Source organism: Panthera tigris, chromosome B3, assembly GCF_018350195.1.
Source record: "Panthera tigris isolate Pti1 chromosome B3, P.tigris_Pti1_mat1.1, whole genome shotgun sequence".
In the NCBI taxonomy this organism is placed as follows: Eukaryota; Metazoa; Chordata; class Mammalia; order Carnivora; family Felidae; genus Panthera; species Panthera tigris.
Window position 1 is genome coordinate 111242847 of NC_056665.1, and position 13533 is coordinate 111256379.

General features: G+C 36.9%; 1 protein-coding gene across 13 annotated transcripts in view; it reads left to right on the forward strand.

The window, feature by feature from the left end:
* The window catches only part of FUT8 (fucosyltransferase 8), a 308716-nt gene that overhangs the window by 280043 nt on the left and 15140 nt on the right, over positions 1–13533 (forward strand). For all 13 annotated transcript variants that reach the window (XM_042989928.1, XM_042989927.1, XM_042989929.1 and 10 more), the window contains 2 exons: positions 8642–8888; positions 12935–13111. In XM_042989928.1, the coding sequence (XP_042845862.1) occupies positions 8642–8888; positions 12935–13111 (424 nt within the window). The remainder of the gene's footprint in view (positions 1–8641; positions 8889–12934; positions 13112–13533) is intronic.

Below are 13533 nucleotides of genomic sequence, written 5' to 3' on the forward strand. Positions count from 1 at the left end.
CCAGTTAAACCAGAAAGGACAAAATACAGCCACTTTTTGAGTAATGTCTTTATAGTATTTATCTCAGCTATGTCACCAGAGGCTATAGATTGTAAAGTATTAGCTCTCTTCTTTCTGGAGACTTAACACAACCTGGAAGAGGAGAAAGGGAGGGTCAGCTAACTTATACCAGATTGGCAGCCACAGTGACAGCAGAAACTGTGGCATGGCACATAAATCTATATCCCACCCCCCATCTTTTTCCACTTTTTCCACAGTGGAAGTGAGGCAGCTGGGAAAGAAGACAGACTGTGCAGTCTGAGGTGGCAGCAAATTAAAGATGGGAATGGTGGCAGGGTGACTTTGGAGCTGCTAGTACTTTGTGGATTGGTTTGGCATACAAAATGAGGGAGATTTGCTACTCCAATCCCGGTTTTAGTAGAAGCCAAGATGTTTGTCTGTTTTATCAACAATTTGAATAGTGCTTTAGCACGTTGCTTACTGCACTTGATTAAGTTGTCTTCTCTCCTAATATCCCATCTTAACTGTTTTCTTATGACTTCCAACACGACTGTATTTTCATTTTCTTCTCTCCCAGGATAGCCAGAAGTCCTACTTATAATTCTTGTGTTTTAGGGCATTAGGGTTGACCTATACTCTATCATCAGGAAACTCAAATTAGGCCTTCCTGATTTAACCTTTGAGTGATAATGTAGCAGAAAAATCACAAGGAGCTGTAAGTCCAAAATGAAACATTATATTCCTAACTCCAACCAAGTGCTAATCACAAAGGCTGCTATAAAATTGCCCCAAAGTAAAAGGGAACACAGTATGACAACAGACATCTCTGTGCTGTGAGATCCTGGTGGTATGTCAGTATACTCAGTCATCATTTTCAGGAATTCTCAAGGGATAAAAGTCTATTATTACCTGGAGGTCCTTCCTCCTGCCTGTTGCTTTCAAGGAGAGTAACATGTGGTGAAGGAATAAGAGGTATATGAAAGTGGAATTGTGATTTTTTTTTTTTTTTTATGAGAATGGGGGAAAGAGAGTTTGGAGTTTGGCTCTTGAATAATTTGATGAAATTAAGCTTTATCCTTTTTTTGTACTGCTTTCCATTCCTCTATTTTTTTTGTCGTCCCCCCCCCCCCCCCCCGCCCCATGAGAAAAGCTATAGTAGAATTCTTTGGGATCCTTTGAGTTAGGAGTTTCTAATTTAGGGAAAAGTACCAAATGATTAAAAAACAACTGAAAAACTCCCCAAACCTCCATGTAGAGTTACTTGTTTTCATGGAAATTCTTCACGTTTATTTCCATTTTTGCTTCCCATACAGTTTTTTTCAAATGTTTGTTTGTTCTGGTTCAAATTTTTATTTAAACTCTAGTTAGTTAACATAGAGTATAATATTGGTTTCAGGAGTAGAATTCAGTGATTCATCACTTACATATAACACCCAATGCTCAACATACATGGAGTTATAGGACCTGTGCAATGTGAATCATCAGAGAAACTGTTGGCACTGTCCCATTTATGAGCAAGCTGTGGACTGTCTAGAATCTTAGCAAAGTGACTTATGTATGTATATAAAATTTAAATGACTAAATTTGTTTCAGAACATGCAGAATGACTGCAAGGAGCCTTCTGCTTAGTGAAATGAAGCAAAAAATCTCTTTGCTCTCTTTTGATACTGTCCTGCCTGCATTATCCTGAACTGCATAACTCACTAAGATATTACGTATTTTCCATTAGCCGTTCTTTCAGTCCTCTATCCAGAGTTAAGTCTGTCAGAGTAACATTGAGGTCAGTGAACCATGAGTCTGGTTGCCTTTGCAAGGCATTTCTGTGCTAGTAAAAGCAGCAAATACCTCATAAGAATGCTGCACAATCATTCCCATAGTGTGATATGCTAATTCTTAAGAATGTTGCTAACACTGCACTTTGTTTCATATGATTGAATTTAGAACTTTCACTCAATTGGTTGAAGGCTTCAAACTGGCAGTAATAACAGTCTTTTGAGTTGTTGCTTAAGTAGAGCAGTGATGGAATTCATATGGCAAGCGACAGTTGCTCATTCAAGTTCAAGAAAAAAATCTCTGTCAGCCGCAATGGTTGAAAAACAAAAGGAAAGAAAGTAGCCCAGCTGTTTGCTTTTTAATAGTATATCTTTCCTTCGTGTTTTAGATGAGAGCAGAGCACAGTCATTCATTAAATGAAGGTATAAATATTAATGTCATCATTGTTAAAAATCCTGAAGAACAGACCTCACACATTTATGTGATTTTTTTTTTTAATGTCCATCTTATTGTGTCCAAGTAAAATCAAGAAAATCCCCTGGTCCCTGAAGGGGTCTCACCACAGCTAGTTAGCTTTCAGTCTTGATGTCCTTTTACTTGTGCCTCCTGTAACAAGTCTCGGAGAATTTAGTATGAATTTAATCAGCCATATTTGGCCACATAGTGGTAAATAAAATGTAAATCCCAGAAGTCCAGATAATCTTCGTGGATGTAATTTAAGCATACAAACTCTTTGCTGTGACATGAATGGGAAGTATTACTAGTTTAGACAACTTACTGTCATTCCGCGCTTTCAGCGTGGAACAGTCTTGTTCTTTGCTTTTAGTCAAGTTAGTAGTTATAGGATGTCAGAACTTTTAGGTAGCCAGAGTTGCTACCCTTCTATTTGAACATTTGTTGAATATTTTGAAAAGATAAAAGCTGCTTATTGTTCTGTTGCCTATGGTAAACCGTATGAATAAGATTTCCTTTGGGTGTAATATCTGTTTATATCTAGTATATTTGGGAGTATATCTTTGGCTCACTGAAATGGGCACTTTGATATGTTTTTCAGAGACTATGATATTTTAGCAAATAATCTTTTCCTTGGTCAAATTCTAGCTAGCTTCTTGAGAATTGTTCAACAGAATTGATCTTAGGGCAAAGAACTAACATTTTTTGAGAATTAGTATGTATCAGGCATTGTGCTCAGCTTTTTCCATGTAATAAATCATCCTTAAAATAACTCAGTGAGTAAGATACTGTAATTAATCCCGTTTTTCAGATGAATAAGTTGCTATTATCAATGCCATTTTCCAGATGAAGAAACTGGGGTGAAGTTAAATACAACTTATCCAAAGGTACACAACTGTGAAGTGATAGAGTATTTGAACAGTAGTTTTTGTCCTAACAAAGCCCATACCTGTAATCACTATGCACTATATACATGGGGATAGGCTTTTGCTTGACCATATTTGTTTGATGTCTCTCCTTGTTCTAGCCTCAACTAGGGCCATGAATCTCAGCAGCTGACACAGTCTGTGGAAAGGCTGTTGGGTGTGATGGCATTTACTAACTATAACCATTCAAGGCCACCCTTAGGAAGGGAATTAAAACCTCATTCTACCCCACTACACCTAGTTGAGAGAAGCCTGGACCTATGTGGATATTGAGGGCAACCTTCTTAAGAGTCTTGAGACCATAAAGCAGACAGCTTTTTTTGGTTGAGAATTGCCAAAAAGTTACTAATAAAATCCCTAGCTCACCCCAAGTGAAATTTTGAGTTCCAGGTAGTGATGTCTTATTGGAGATTTTTCTCAACTGGCAACCCTATTCCAAACTTCTTTACCTTGACCATTTTGGCTGTCAGAGGTTTATCTTCAAGAGATTCCACCCCCACCTCCCACCCAGTTTAGTTGTGTTTCTCTCACAAGTCACTGAGTAGCAACTAAAGAAAGAAGACGGTAAATACAGAAGAAATCTCATGGACTAGGACCCAAAATCTTTTCCACCCCTGAAATGTTTTTCATGATAGCAGAACCTATTCATTCATGGTAGATGTTAAGACCTTCCTATTGAAGTCTACTGATGATTAATAATTCTAACTGACTAATTCCAGGGTAGGGTCTCTGTCTTAGGGCACAAGGAATGATAATAGACTAATGCTTTTAAATGGAGTTGCCATGAATTGCTAGAGGGACTTGCCTGCAGCTGTGGACATCCTCCCTGTCAAAGAGTTATCTATGCTACTGGCAGAGGGCTATAAGTGTACCAGCAAGCCTATTGAGTCTTCCCTGCCTTTGGCAGAGAATGACCATATGGACCAGAATTAGCAACAAGAGGAGGTAGTCTTGAAAATGAGTCCCTGAAATCATTAATAGTGGTCATATCAGTTCAAGTTGAGCTGAGCTGTCAATTGTGTAATTCCTAGGCTAGTTGGCTCTGATTCTTTACAAATGCATAGTGCTGACTTTTGTATGACTTGCACATATAAAACATTCTCTTGCTGGAAAGTTAATGCAGTGCTTTTTTTTTTTTTTTTTTTTTTAACACTAACATCTTAATAGAATGACAAGGCACTCTTTTTTTTTTTTTAATTTTTTTTAACGTTTATTTATTTTTGAAACAGAGAGCGTGAGCATGAATGGGGGAGGGTCAGAGAGAGGGAGACACAGAATCTGAAACAGGCTCCAGGCTCTGAGCTGTCAGCACAGAGCCCGACGCGGGGCTCGAACTCACGGACCGTGAGATCATGACCTGAGCTGAAGTTGGACGCTTAACCGACCGAGCCACCCAGGTGCCCCGACAAGGCACTCTTGATTGATCAAAAGGGAACATACTTAAATGCTTTGAAATATATACATATAGTTTTCAGAAAGCAGAATGCAATATAAGTAATGTGGTAAACAATAGAGCCTCATCCTGGCCCTTTTATTAGCTGTATTATTACTTTGAGAAATTCGCTTAACCTCTCTAGTTTGTTTCCTCTGTAAAATGAGGGAGTTTAAGTAAATCTGTGTTTCTCAAACTCTGAATCTACCACAGATTACTAGAGATTAATTTAGGTGGCATATGTGAGATAATTTCAGACAGTTTCCTGATAAAAGATTAAAACAACCATTGAGTTGAATAGTTGAAAAAGTTATTTCTTTTTCAGCCCTTCTGATTATGTCAGACAAATTCTCAATTTGGTGTCAGGAAATCTTTGCAATAGTTCTTTAACACTGGATAATTGTTTGGGGGTGGAGATGGGTGGGAACAGGCACAGGGAATCCTCCAATTCCTCAAGACGTTCTATAGAAGGGTAATTAATTCCATTCCTTCAAAGGGGAAAGTGCTGCAGTGCTTTTTTTGCTTCTGTCTACCTCATTTCGCTTCCACTTGAAAGGAAAGTAGTGTGTACAACTGGGGAGTTTAGGGGGAGGAACAAATGTGTGAGACCTAGCCCTGTCTGGCTTCTCTCATGGCACAGCCCATAGCCCATTCTCAGAAGGCATGCTCTTCCTCCTCCCCAGTGTACTACGCCTTGCTTGACAGACTAATTTTAGGATTGGGATTGGGTGGAAACTATTAGAAAACCCATAAGGCCGTAAATTCAAAGAATAAACTACATTCTTTAGTTCATCCTTATTGGTAATCAAGCTGATATTTTGATTGCCATTTTATTCTTCTCTCTGTCTCTCATTTGGTTTGAAACTCATAGGAGATGTAAGGGGAAAAGCAATTATACACCCCTTTAACCTCACTGATAATCTCTTCTTTTATTTTTTTTTTTAATTTTTTTTTAACGTTTATTTATTTTTGAGACAGAGAGAGACAGAGCATGAACGGGGGAGGGTCAGAGAGAGGGAGACACAGAATCTGAAACAGGCTCCAGGCTCTGAGCTGTCAGCACAGAGCCCGACGCGGGGCTCGAACTCACGGACCACGAGATCATGACCTGAGCTGAAGTCGGCCGCTTAACCGACTGAGCCACCCAGGCATCCCGATAATCTCTTCTTTTAATAGAAATCTGGCCTGAGCTCAAGGCCCTTCATAGGCAATAGTATCTATATAGAATTTAATGATATGGTTTCATTTTTAGTGAAGTTATACTTCTAGCTGCCATCTATAAAATAAATTCATGTAAGTTTTAAAACGAATTTTTAAAACATTAATACAGATAATACATGGATATGGTAAAAATTATAAAGTGAATACATAAATGACTAAAGTTTAGAAACCACTAAGCATTGATCATTTCTAATCTAGGATCTGTTCCAGATTTAAATTCTTTTGAATATAAATGCCAGTAGAATAAAAAATGTTAGGTGGTAAACAAGTAAAAAAAGGGACCTTCTAACCATAGCATATACTATGTTATTTTCATTTGTTTTAAAATATATCATTACTGAGGAAGCTAACCTTTTTTTTTTTTTCATTAATAAATACCCTTTTCTTAATATTTAACTAGGCAGTTGAGTATTGATATCTTTTTGATAACACATTTTTTTGGTGATGGTATTTTATTTTATTTTTCTTCCACGAAAGCAGTCAGTTCTGGGTGAGGTTTTTCGAACTAGAAATCTTGGAGGACACGAACCATGCTATCACTGTATACTCTACCTCATACAGTGTTTGGCATATAGCAGTGTTCAATAAATATTTGAACAAGTGAAGTGAATGAATGAATGAATGAATGAAGAATGAACAAAGAACCAACAAAAATAAACTACATTCTCTGTCTTGAAGATATAGGCATAGTTTCGATTTATTTCTTAAAGCTGTCAATAGGACTAGCTGTAAGAAAGTTGAGGCCTTGGGGCAATCAGTGAAAGACAGAGCTACTTGAACAAAGCATTTAGAATAACCCTGTTAGAGGGGCGCCTGAGTGGCTCAGTCGGTTAAGCGACCGACTTCAGCTCAGGTCATGATCTCATGGTTTGTGAGCCCCGCGTCTGGCTCAGCACTGACAGCTCAGAGCCTGAATCCCGTTTTGGATTCTGTGTCTCCCTCTCTCTCTGCCCCTCCCCTGCTCATACTCTCTCTTTCCTTCAAAAATAAATAAACATTAAAAAAAAAAAAAAAAGAAGAAGAAGAACCGTGTTAGAAAGAAAGCTCAAAAAGAAGGTAGCCCTATTAATTTTGCTTTTATTTATGGTCATATAAAAGAAGTTAGATTGTTTCTTTCTCTCCTTTTTATAAAAAAGAACTGTTTTCTCTTCCTTTTTTTCCTCTCATTCATGTGCTATGTCTCTTATCATGTCCATATCACAGAAAGCACCCAATTTCTCTTGCCTTTGGGAGATTATTAGAGCTTAATTTAAAATGCAGCTTACTCTTTCCCCATACACTCTTAATTATAGTATCTTGTCTGATAAAGGTGCCCACCTCTGTCTTAACCAGTACCCCAGATGAACTGCAGTGCTGGTGGTGAATTTTTTTAGTGACATCTATTCATGCAACAAATGTCATGTTTCAAGGGCTTTGTTCTAAGAGTCCTGAAATGAGTTTTACATGTCAGAGAGAGAGAATATTAACCAGATGTTTTTAATTTTTAGTTATGCCAACCAACTTTCTTATAATCATGTAGTTTGAGTGATTACATTCCCAGATGATGAGATTTACTATAAAACACTGTGCATATATGCAGAAAAACAGAATTTGAGGACTGTGTTCCATTCTGGTGAATACATTTTAAAAGTCTTCTAGGTTTATTCTCTACAAGTGCATTCTTTCTTTAATGGTCCAGTGATTAACTGGAATTATTTTGTATATTCAGGTTAATATTTTCTGTTATTGAAATTTTAATTCAGTACATTTTATGTTTATAAAATTTCTCTGCCTGGTATCTTCATGTCTTCTAGTTACTACTATGTGGTCTTCGATATCTAAGGTTGCTGGCTTAGGGGCAGGCGCCTGGGTGGCTCAGTCGGTTGGGTGTCCAACTTCGGCTCAGGTCATGATCTCACTGCTTGTGAGTTCGAGCCCCGGGTCTGGCTTTGTACTGACAGCTCAGAGCCTGGAGCCTGCTTCAGATTCTGTGTCCCACTCTCTGCCCCTCCCTCACTCATGCTCTGTCTCTCTCTCTCTCTCTTAAGAATAAATAAAACATTAAAAAAATAATAAAGTAATTAAAATAAAGTTGCTGGCTTATCCCATTTTGGGTTGTTCTTGTCATTGCATTATAAAATTGATAGAACAGCAGTATCATTAATGATATATAGAAGTTGGATTCTGAAATTAATCATCATCTACAAAAATTAGCATCTAATCTCTATTCTAATTTTAATTTAATGTCCAGATAAACAATCAACATAAATTTTATTGTTATCATCATTGAAAACATAATAGATAATTTGGCCAAGAAAAAAAAAGACTTTAGAATTACCATTTTTTTTTCTTTAAAAGATACAACTGCTTGGCTTATAATTGTAATCTTTAGGTATCTCTAGAGTCATGGTGCTCTGTCATGAAATTAATGAAAGAGCCATTTGCTATAATGACAATCTGGAAGTTTTGAGAATACTTTATTGTCTGGTTCAAAAACAAAAATGATGACAGAAAACAGAACTTTGCCTAGCTGGCTGTGTTCACTAGCAATATGGTTATTCTCTGATTAGATTCTTTGAGTGCTGGGTGCATCCTTATCTGCAGTATGAGGTGTTGAGATGGCAGCATGTTATGACAGGGAAAAAAAAAAAAAGATCATGGACTTGAGAAGCAGACCAACCTAAATGGGAAATTTAGCTCTGTCACTTTTGTGCTAGTACCTTGAGCAAGTTACTTAACTGCGTCTGTAATACTGCTTTAGAGTTGCGATGAGGATGAAAGCATCCAGAGTGAGTTCTCCAATGGTAATTGTATGAGAAATACAGTGTGGTGATGATATGTTTTGATATTCTCACAGGTGAAGTAAAGGACAAAAATGTGCAGGTGGTTGAGCTCCCCATTGTAGACAGTCTTCATCCTCGTCCACCATATTTGCCCCTGGCTGTACCAGAAGACCTTGCAGATCGGCTTGTACGAGTCCATGGTGATCCTGCAGTGTGGTGGGTGTCCCAGTTTGTCAAATACTTGATCCGCCCACAACCTTGGCTGGAAAAGGAAATAGAAGAGACTACTAAGAAGCTTGGCTTCAAACATCCAGTTATTGGGTAAGAATCTGATTTATTCCTCTCATAATGTGATGTAGTAGCAGAGATATGTGTACTTTACAATATATTGTGAACTTTATGATATAGTTTAATTTTCAAGCCATACCCTAAAACAGATGTTCCAGATAGAGTTCACCTTAGGTCATAGGGAGATCATTCTCCCTTTGTTCACTTAGAACAGTTGAGTTGTCATACTTTGTTACCCCCATTCGCTTATTTATTCATTCAACAAATATATTAAACCCTTATTTCTGAAATTACCTGTCTCTTCTGAGGAAAACAACAAAATTGTATTTTATTGAGAGTAGTTTGGATACTATACATGACTCCTATCTTATCCTAACAAGACCATGAGATGAAGCTATCACATTTATAGCTTTTCGATTGTACTTTTTGTTAGGCTTCATTAATTACCACTGATGATTATTTTGCATTTTTTAGTGTTCTGTTTTCTGGCCTGGAAGCTGTTTTGATAATAAAAATAGTATTTATAATGTAAGATAATGTTAAAATTATTATTTAAAATTATCTCTTGACCCACTTGGGACTTATCATGTACATATGCATTCAGCCTCATGCTTATGTTCAAGAAGATATATCAGGAAATCCTACCACCAAGAAGAATACAAAGAAGCATCTTTGTGCATAAGCTTGTGCTCCTATACACATACATAAAAAGTTATGGAAAGAGGAATTTTCCTGGGTCCGGGTGGCAGATTTCATACCATGGGAAAATGTTCTTTGCCTAATGGAAAGAGTACTGGACTGAGATTTAAGTGACCTAGGTAATATTCCTGGATTTTTTCTAATTCTAGACCAAGTTACTTAATAATAGTATTGGGCTTTGATTTTTCCATCTGTAAAATAGGGAAGGTAATACCTGCCCTAAAAGTGATGTGATAAGAAGGGTAAAAGGAAGGATTTTAGTTCAGTGGAAAAAATGCACTGTAAAATATTACCTTTCAGAAAGACTGATGCTAAAATCATTTCTAAAAATAGACTTGTAGGCTAGACTATGACATTCTGTAGCTTATACTGTTTGTAATAAAGTCAGCTATTGATTAATATTAATATAGGTGTTGATTTGTTCACTTATTTGCAGAACATTTATTGAACACCTGCTACTGTGGGGACAGAGATTAATTTTTTTTTAATGGCTCCTTCTAGCTTATTACAGTCTGTTGGAAAAGAGACATACACAGCTAACATTATATGGGCAGAATGTGATAAATACCCTGAGAGAAGTATAAAAATTATTACGAGAGTTCAGGGAAGGAGGAAAGTCTTCATAGCTTCCGTGTTTAAACAGGATCTTGAAAGGTAAAAGAATAGTAATTAAATTACCAAAATACCTTCAACTGCATTATCTCATTGATCTTATAACACAGTCCTATGAAAAGAGTAGAGATAGCTGTCTTATAGGTTAGGAAACTAAAGGGAAGAAAATCTCGGCCCAGAGTTCCAGAGTTAATAAAGGCAAAGCCAGGACTAAAAACCATCTTAACTTTGCTTGGAAGCTTTCCTGTAGTTTCGCATGGCCTAATTATCCATGGACCATACATCATATGGAGAGTTGGCCAAATACAGAAAATTGCAGTACCAGAGACAATTGAGTTATTTGTACATTGAGGTAGTGTGCTGGAATGAAAGAGAAGGGTGCTCGAATTCAAGAATCTGGGGGTCCCATCTAACTTCTAGTACTAACAAGTTGTGCGACTTTGGGCAGCGTACTTGATCATTCCAGGTCTTCATTGATTGCCACTCTTTCCTCATTTGTTTAAAACTAAAAAAAACTAAGTTAGATGGTATGTAAGGTTTCTACTTACATGATACTAAACAATTAGATTTTTGTGTCCACACAACATTCAATCATTTATTCATTATATTTGGTGCTATTGGAAATAAATAAAATCACATTCCCTGCCCTGAAAGAGCTTGATAATCTGATATAGATGACCCTTGAACAATGCAGGGTTAGGACTGCTGACCCCCACCCCCCATGCAGTTGAAATTCCATGTATAACTTGACTCCTCCAAAACTTAACTACTAATAGCCTACTGTTGGCTGGAAGCCTTACCAATGACATAAACAGTCAGTTAACATATATTTTGAATGCGATATGTATTATATACTGTATTCTTACAATAAAATAAGCTAGAGAAAAAGTGTTATTAGAAAATCATAAGGAACACAAAATACATTTACAGTACTGTACTGTAAAAGATCTGTGTATAAGCGGACCTGCACAGTTCAAACCCGTGTTGTTGAAGAGTCAACTGTAGTGAAAGTCAGGCAAGTACACAAAGAACTTTTACTTTTGTGAGGACTGGGTTGAAAAGTATGAGAAACCAGCTACCTCTTGCCTTATGTTGTCTTTTTGTTCATTGATATGTCTTCAGAAGCATCAGTTTCCTTAAATGTCTGAAAAACTTACATTAAATTAAAATGATTTCTCATATCCTTCACCGGACTAATATTCTGAGTCTTCCATGGAGACTCCATTTTGCCCCTCTCAAAATTCTTGATCCAGGCCTAATTTCAGTAGTACTTGGAGACTTGAAAAGATTTCTCAGTAGTACTCTGCCAGTACTTCATATGCTCCTCTTCCTTTGATTCTTCCTTCCATTATTACAGCTCTTCTTTGTTTTCATTTTCATTTTCATTTTCCTATCTCCCACCCAACATCTTCCCTCGTGTCTTAGTCTTCATATGTATAGAAGTTACTGACCCTTATTTTAAATGTTAGCGCTAAAGAAAGTACATGATGAAATCAGTATCAAAGAGTGTTTCTTCTTATAAACTTTTCATTGAAATTCAGTGGAATTGTTTATCCTTGTGGAGCCCAGTGAACAATTCCAATTTCCTGAGAGAGAAGCAGTGATTAAGAAGGATGTGGGAAGGAAACAACGATAGAATACGTGTAAATATAAAGGTGTGCATATCTGGACTATAGTCTGGAAGGCAGAGGATACCCATAAAGATATCAGATTAGCTGCAGTGAAAACAGATCCGCCTTCCAGATTCACAATAAAAAGCTGGGTTTAGGCTTGACCTAAGGCATGCCTATATACCATGGCCTAAAGGGAAACAAATTTACTTTTTTCTTTTTCCCACATATGAATAGTGGTTTAGTAATTTGGTGAGGGGTGGGGAGGATGCAGGAAGGGCAAATTTAAGGAGAGTTTTAATTTATGAAAGTAAACTATGACCATTATTATTTTCATTACAATTACTTTGAAAGCACTAAGATGGGAGGAAAATACTGTGAAAGTCAACACAGGACGATGTAAATCTTTGTCCCCAGTTTTACAGTTTTAGAACTTTTTTACAATAGGACAGATGAGATCAATACCTACTTGTGTTTGACAGCATGAAAAACAGCAAAAGGAAATTCATTATGCATATAACAAAAGGGGTAGAATGTCTCCGTGAACTTAGAATAGTAAGAATTCTTAAAAGGTTTGCCTGCCTTGATTGTGCATTAGGAAGAATTCTTGAAGGTCTGTGTTTTCCTCAGGCAATTTTCAATTCTATAAGCTGGCAGTTATAATAACTATACAGGGTAGAATGAAGAATGAGAGAAGTTGGCATCAAATGCTGTAAACAATATATTTAATATTCTGTAATAACAACTGTGAATCTTGGTATCATTTGTTGCCAAAAATCTTAAAAAGTTATATCCAGTTTTTTCTGGGAGGCTGGTAGGTATTTTGCTGCTCATATGGAGTATAACTCTGGAATCTTCCACTTATTCTACTGTTCTTGGATATGCTAATTACTTTCTTTATAAGAAAGCATTCTTCTAAAGCTTATTTTCTAATTCTCCTTGTATTGTGTTAACATGCAAATATATTTAGAATGTATGTGTTTGAATTTTTAAAACATTTTAATTTTTCTAGTGGCAAAAATGAAAAAAAAAATGGTTTAAAATGTCTGTGATGCCACCATAAATAAAGGTATAAAGTTGAGTAGCCTAAAAGTACACAGTGGATCAGAGGATCAGAACATTATCAGCAGAGTCTGACTGTCTCCCTCTGCCCCCCAGAGTACACGTCAGACGTACAGACAAAGTAGGAACAGAAGCAGCCTTCCATCCCATTGAGGAATACATGGTACACGTTGAAGAACATTTTCAGCTTCTCTCTCGCAGAATGCAAGTGGATAAACGAAGAGTATATTTGGCGACGGATGACCCTTCTTTATTAAAGGAGGCAAAAACAAAGTAAGTTAAATGAACTAGTGATTCTAGACCAGGACTCTTTTTCAGTTGAAAGGAATCCTTAATTCCCATGACTTGTCATTCTTGTTATAATATTATTACTAATTATTGGAGTTTTTTTTTTAATTCAAACAACTGTGTACCTTTGTGACTGTGAATATAATCAAAGAGTACTTGAGGTGCCAGTAAGGTGTATATTTCATTCTAAAGCCTCTTCTCTTGGTGGGTAGGCAGCTGCCATCTTGCTGTGTACTCACATGACCTTTCTGTGTGTTTGGAAGAGAGAGCAAGCTTTCTGGTGTCTCTTCCTGTGGGGGCATTAATTCTATCATGAGGGCCCCATTCTCATGCACTTTATTTAATCCTAATCATCTCCCAAAGGCCCCGTATCCAGATACTATCACAGCTCAAACATAGGTATTCTA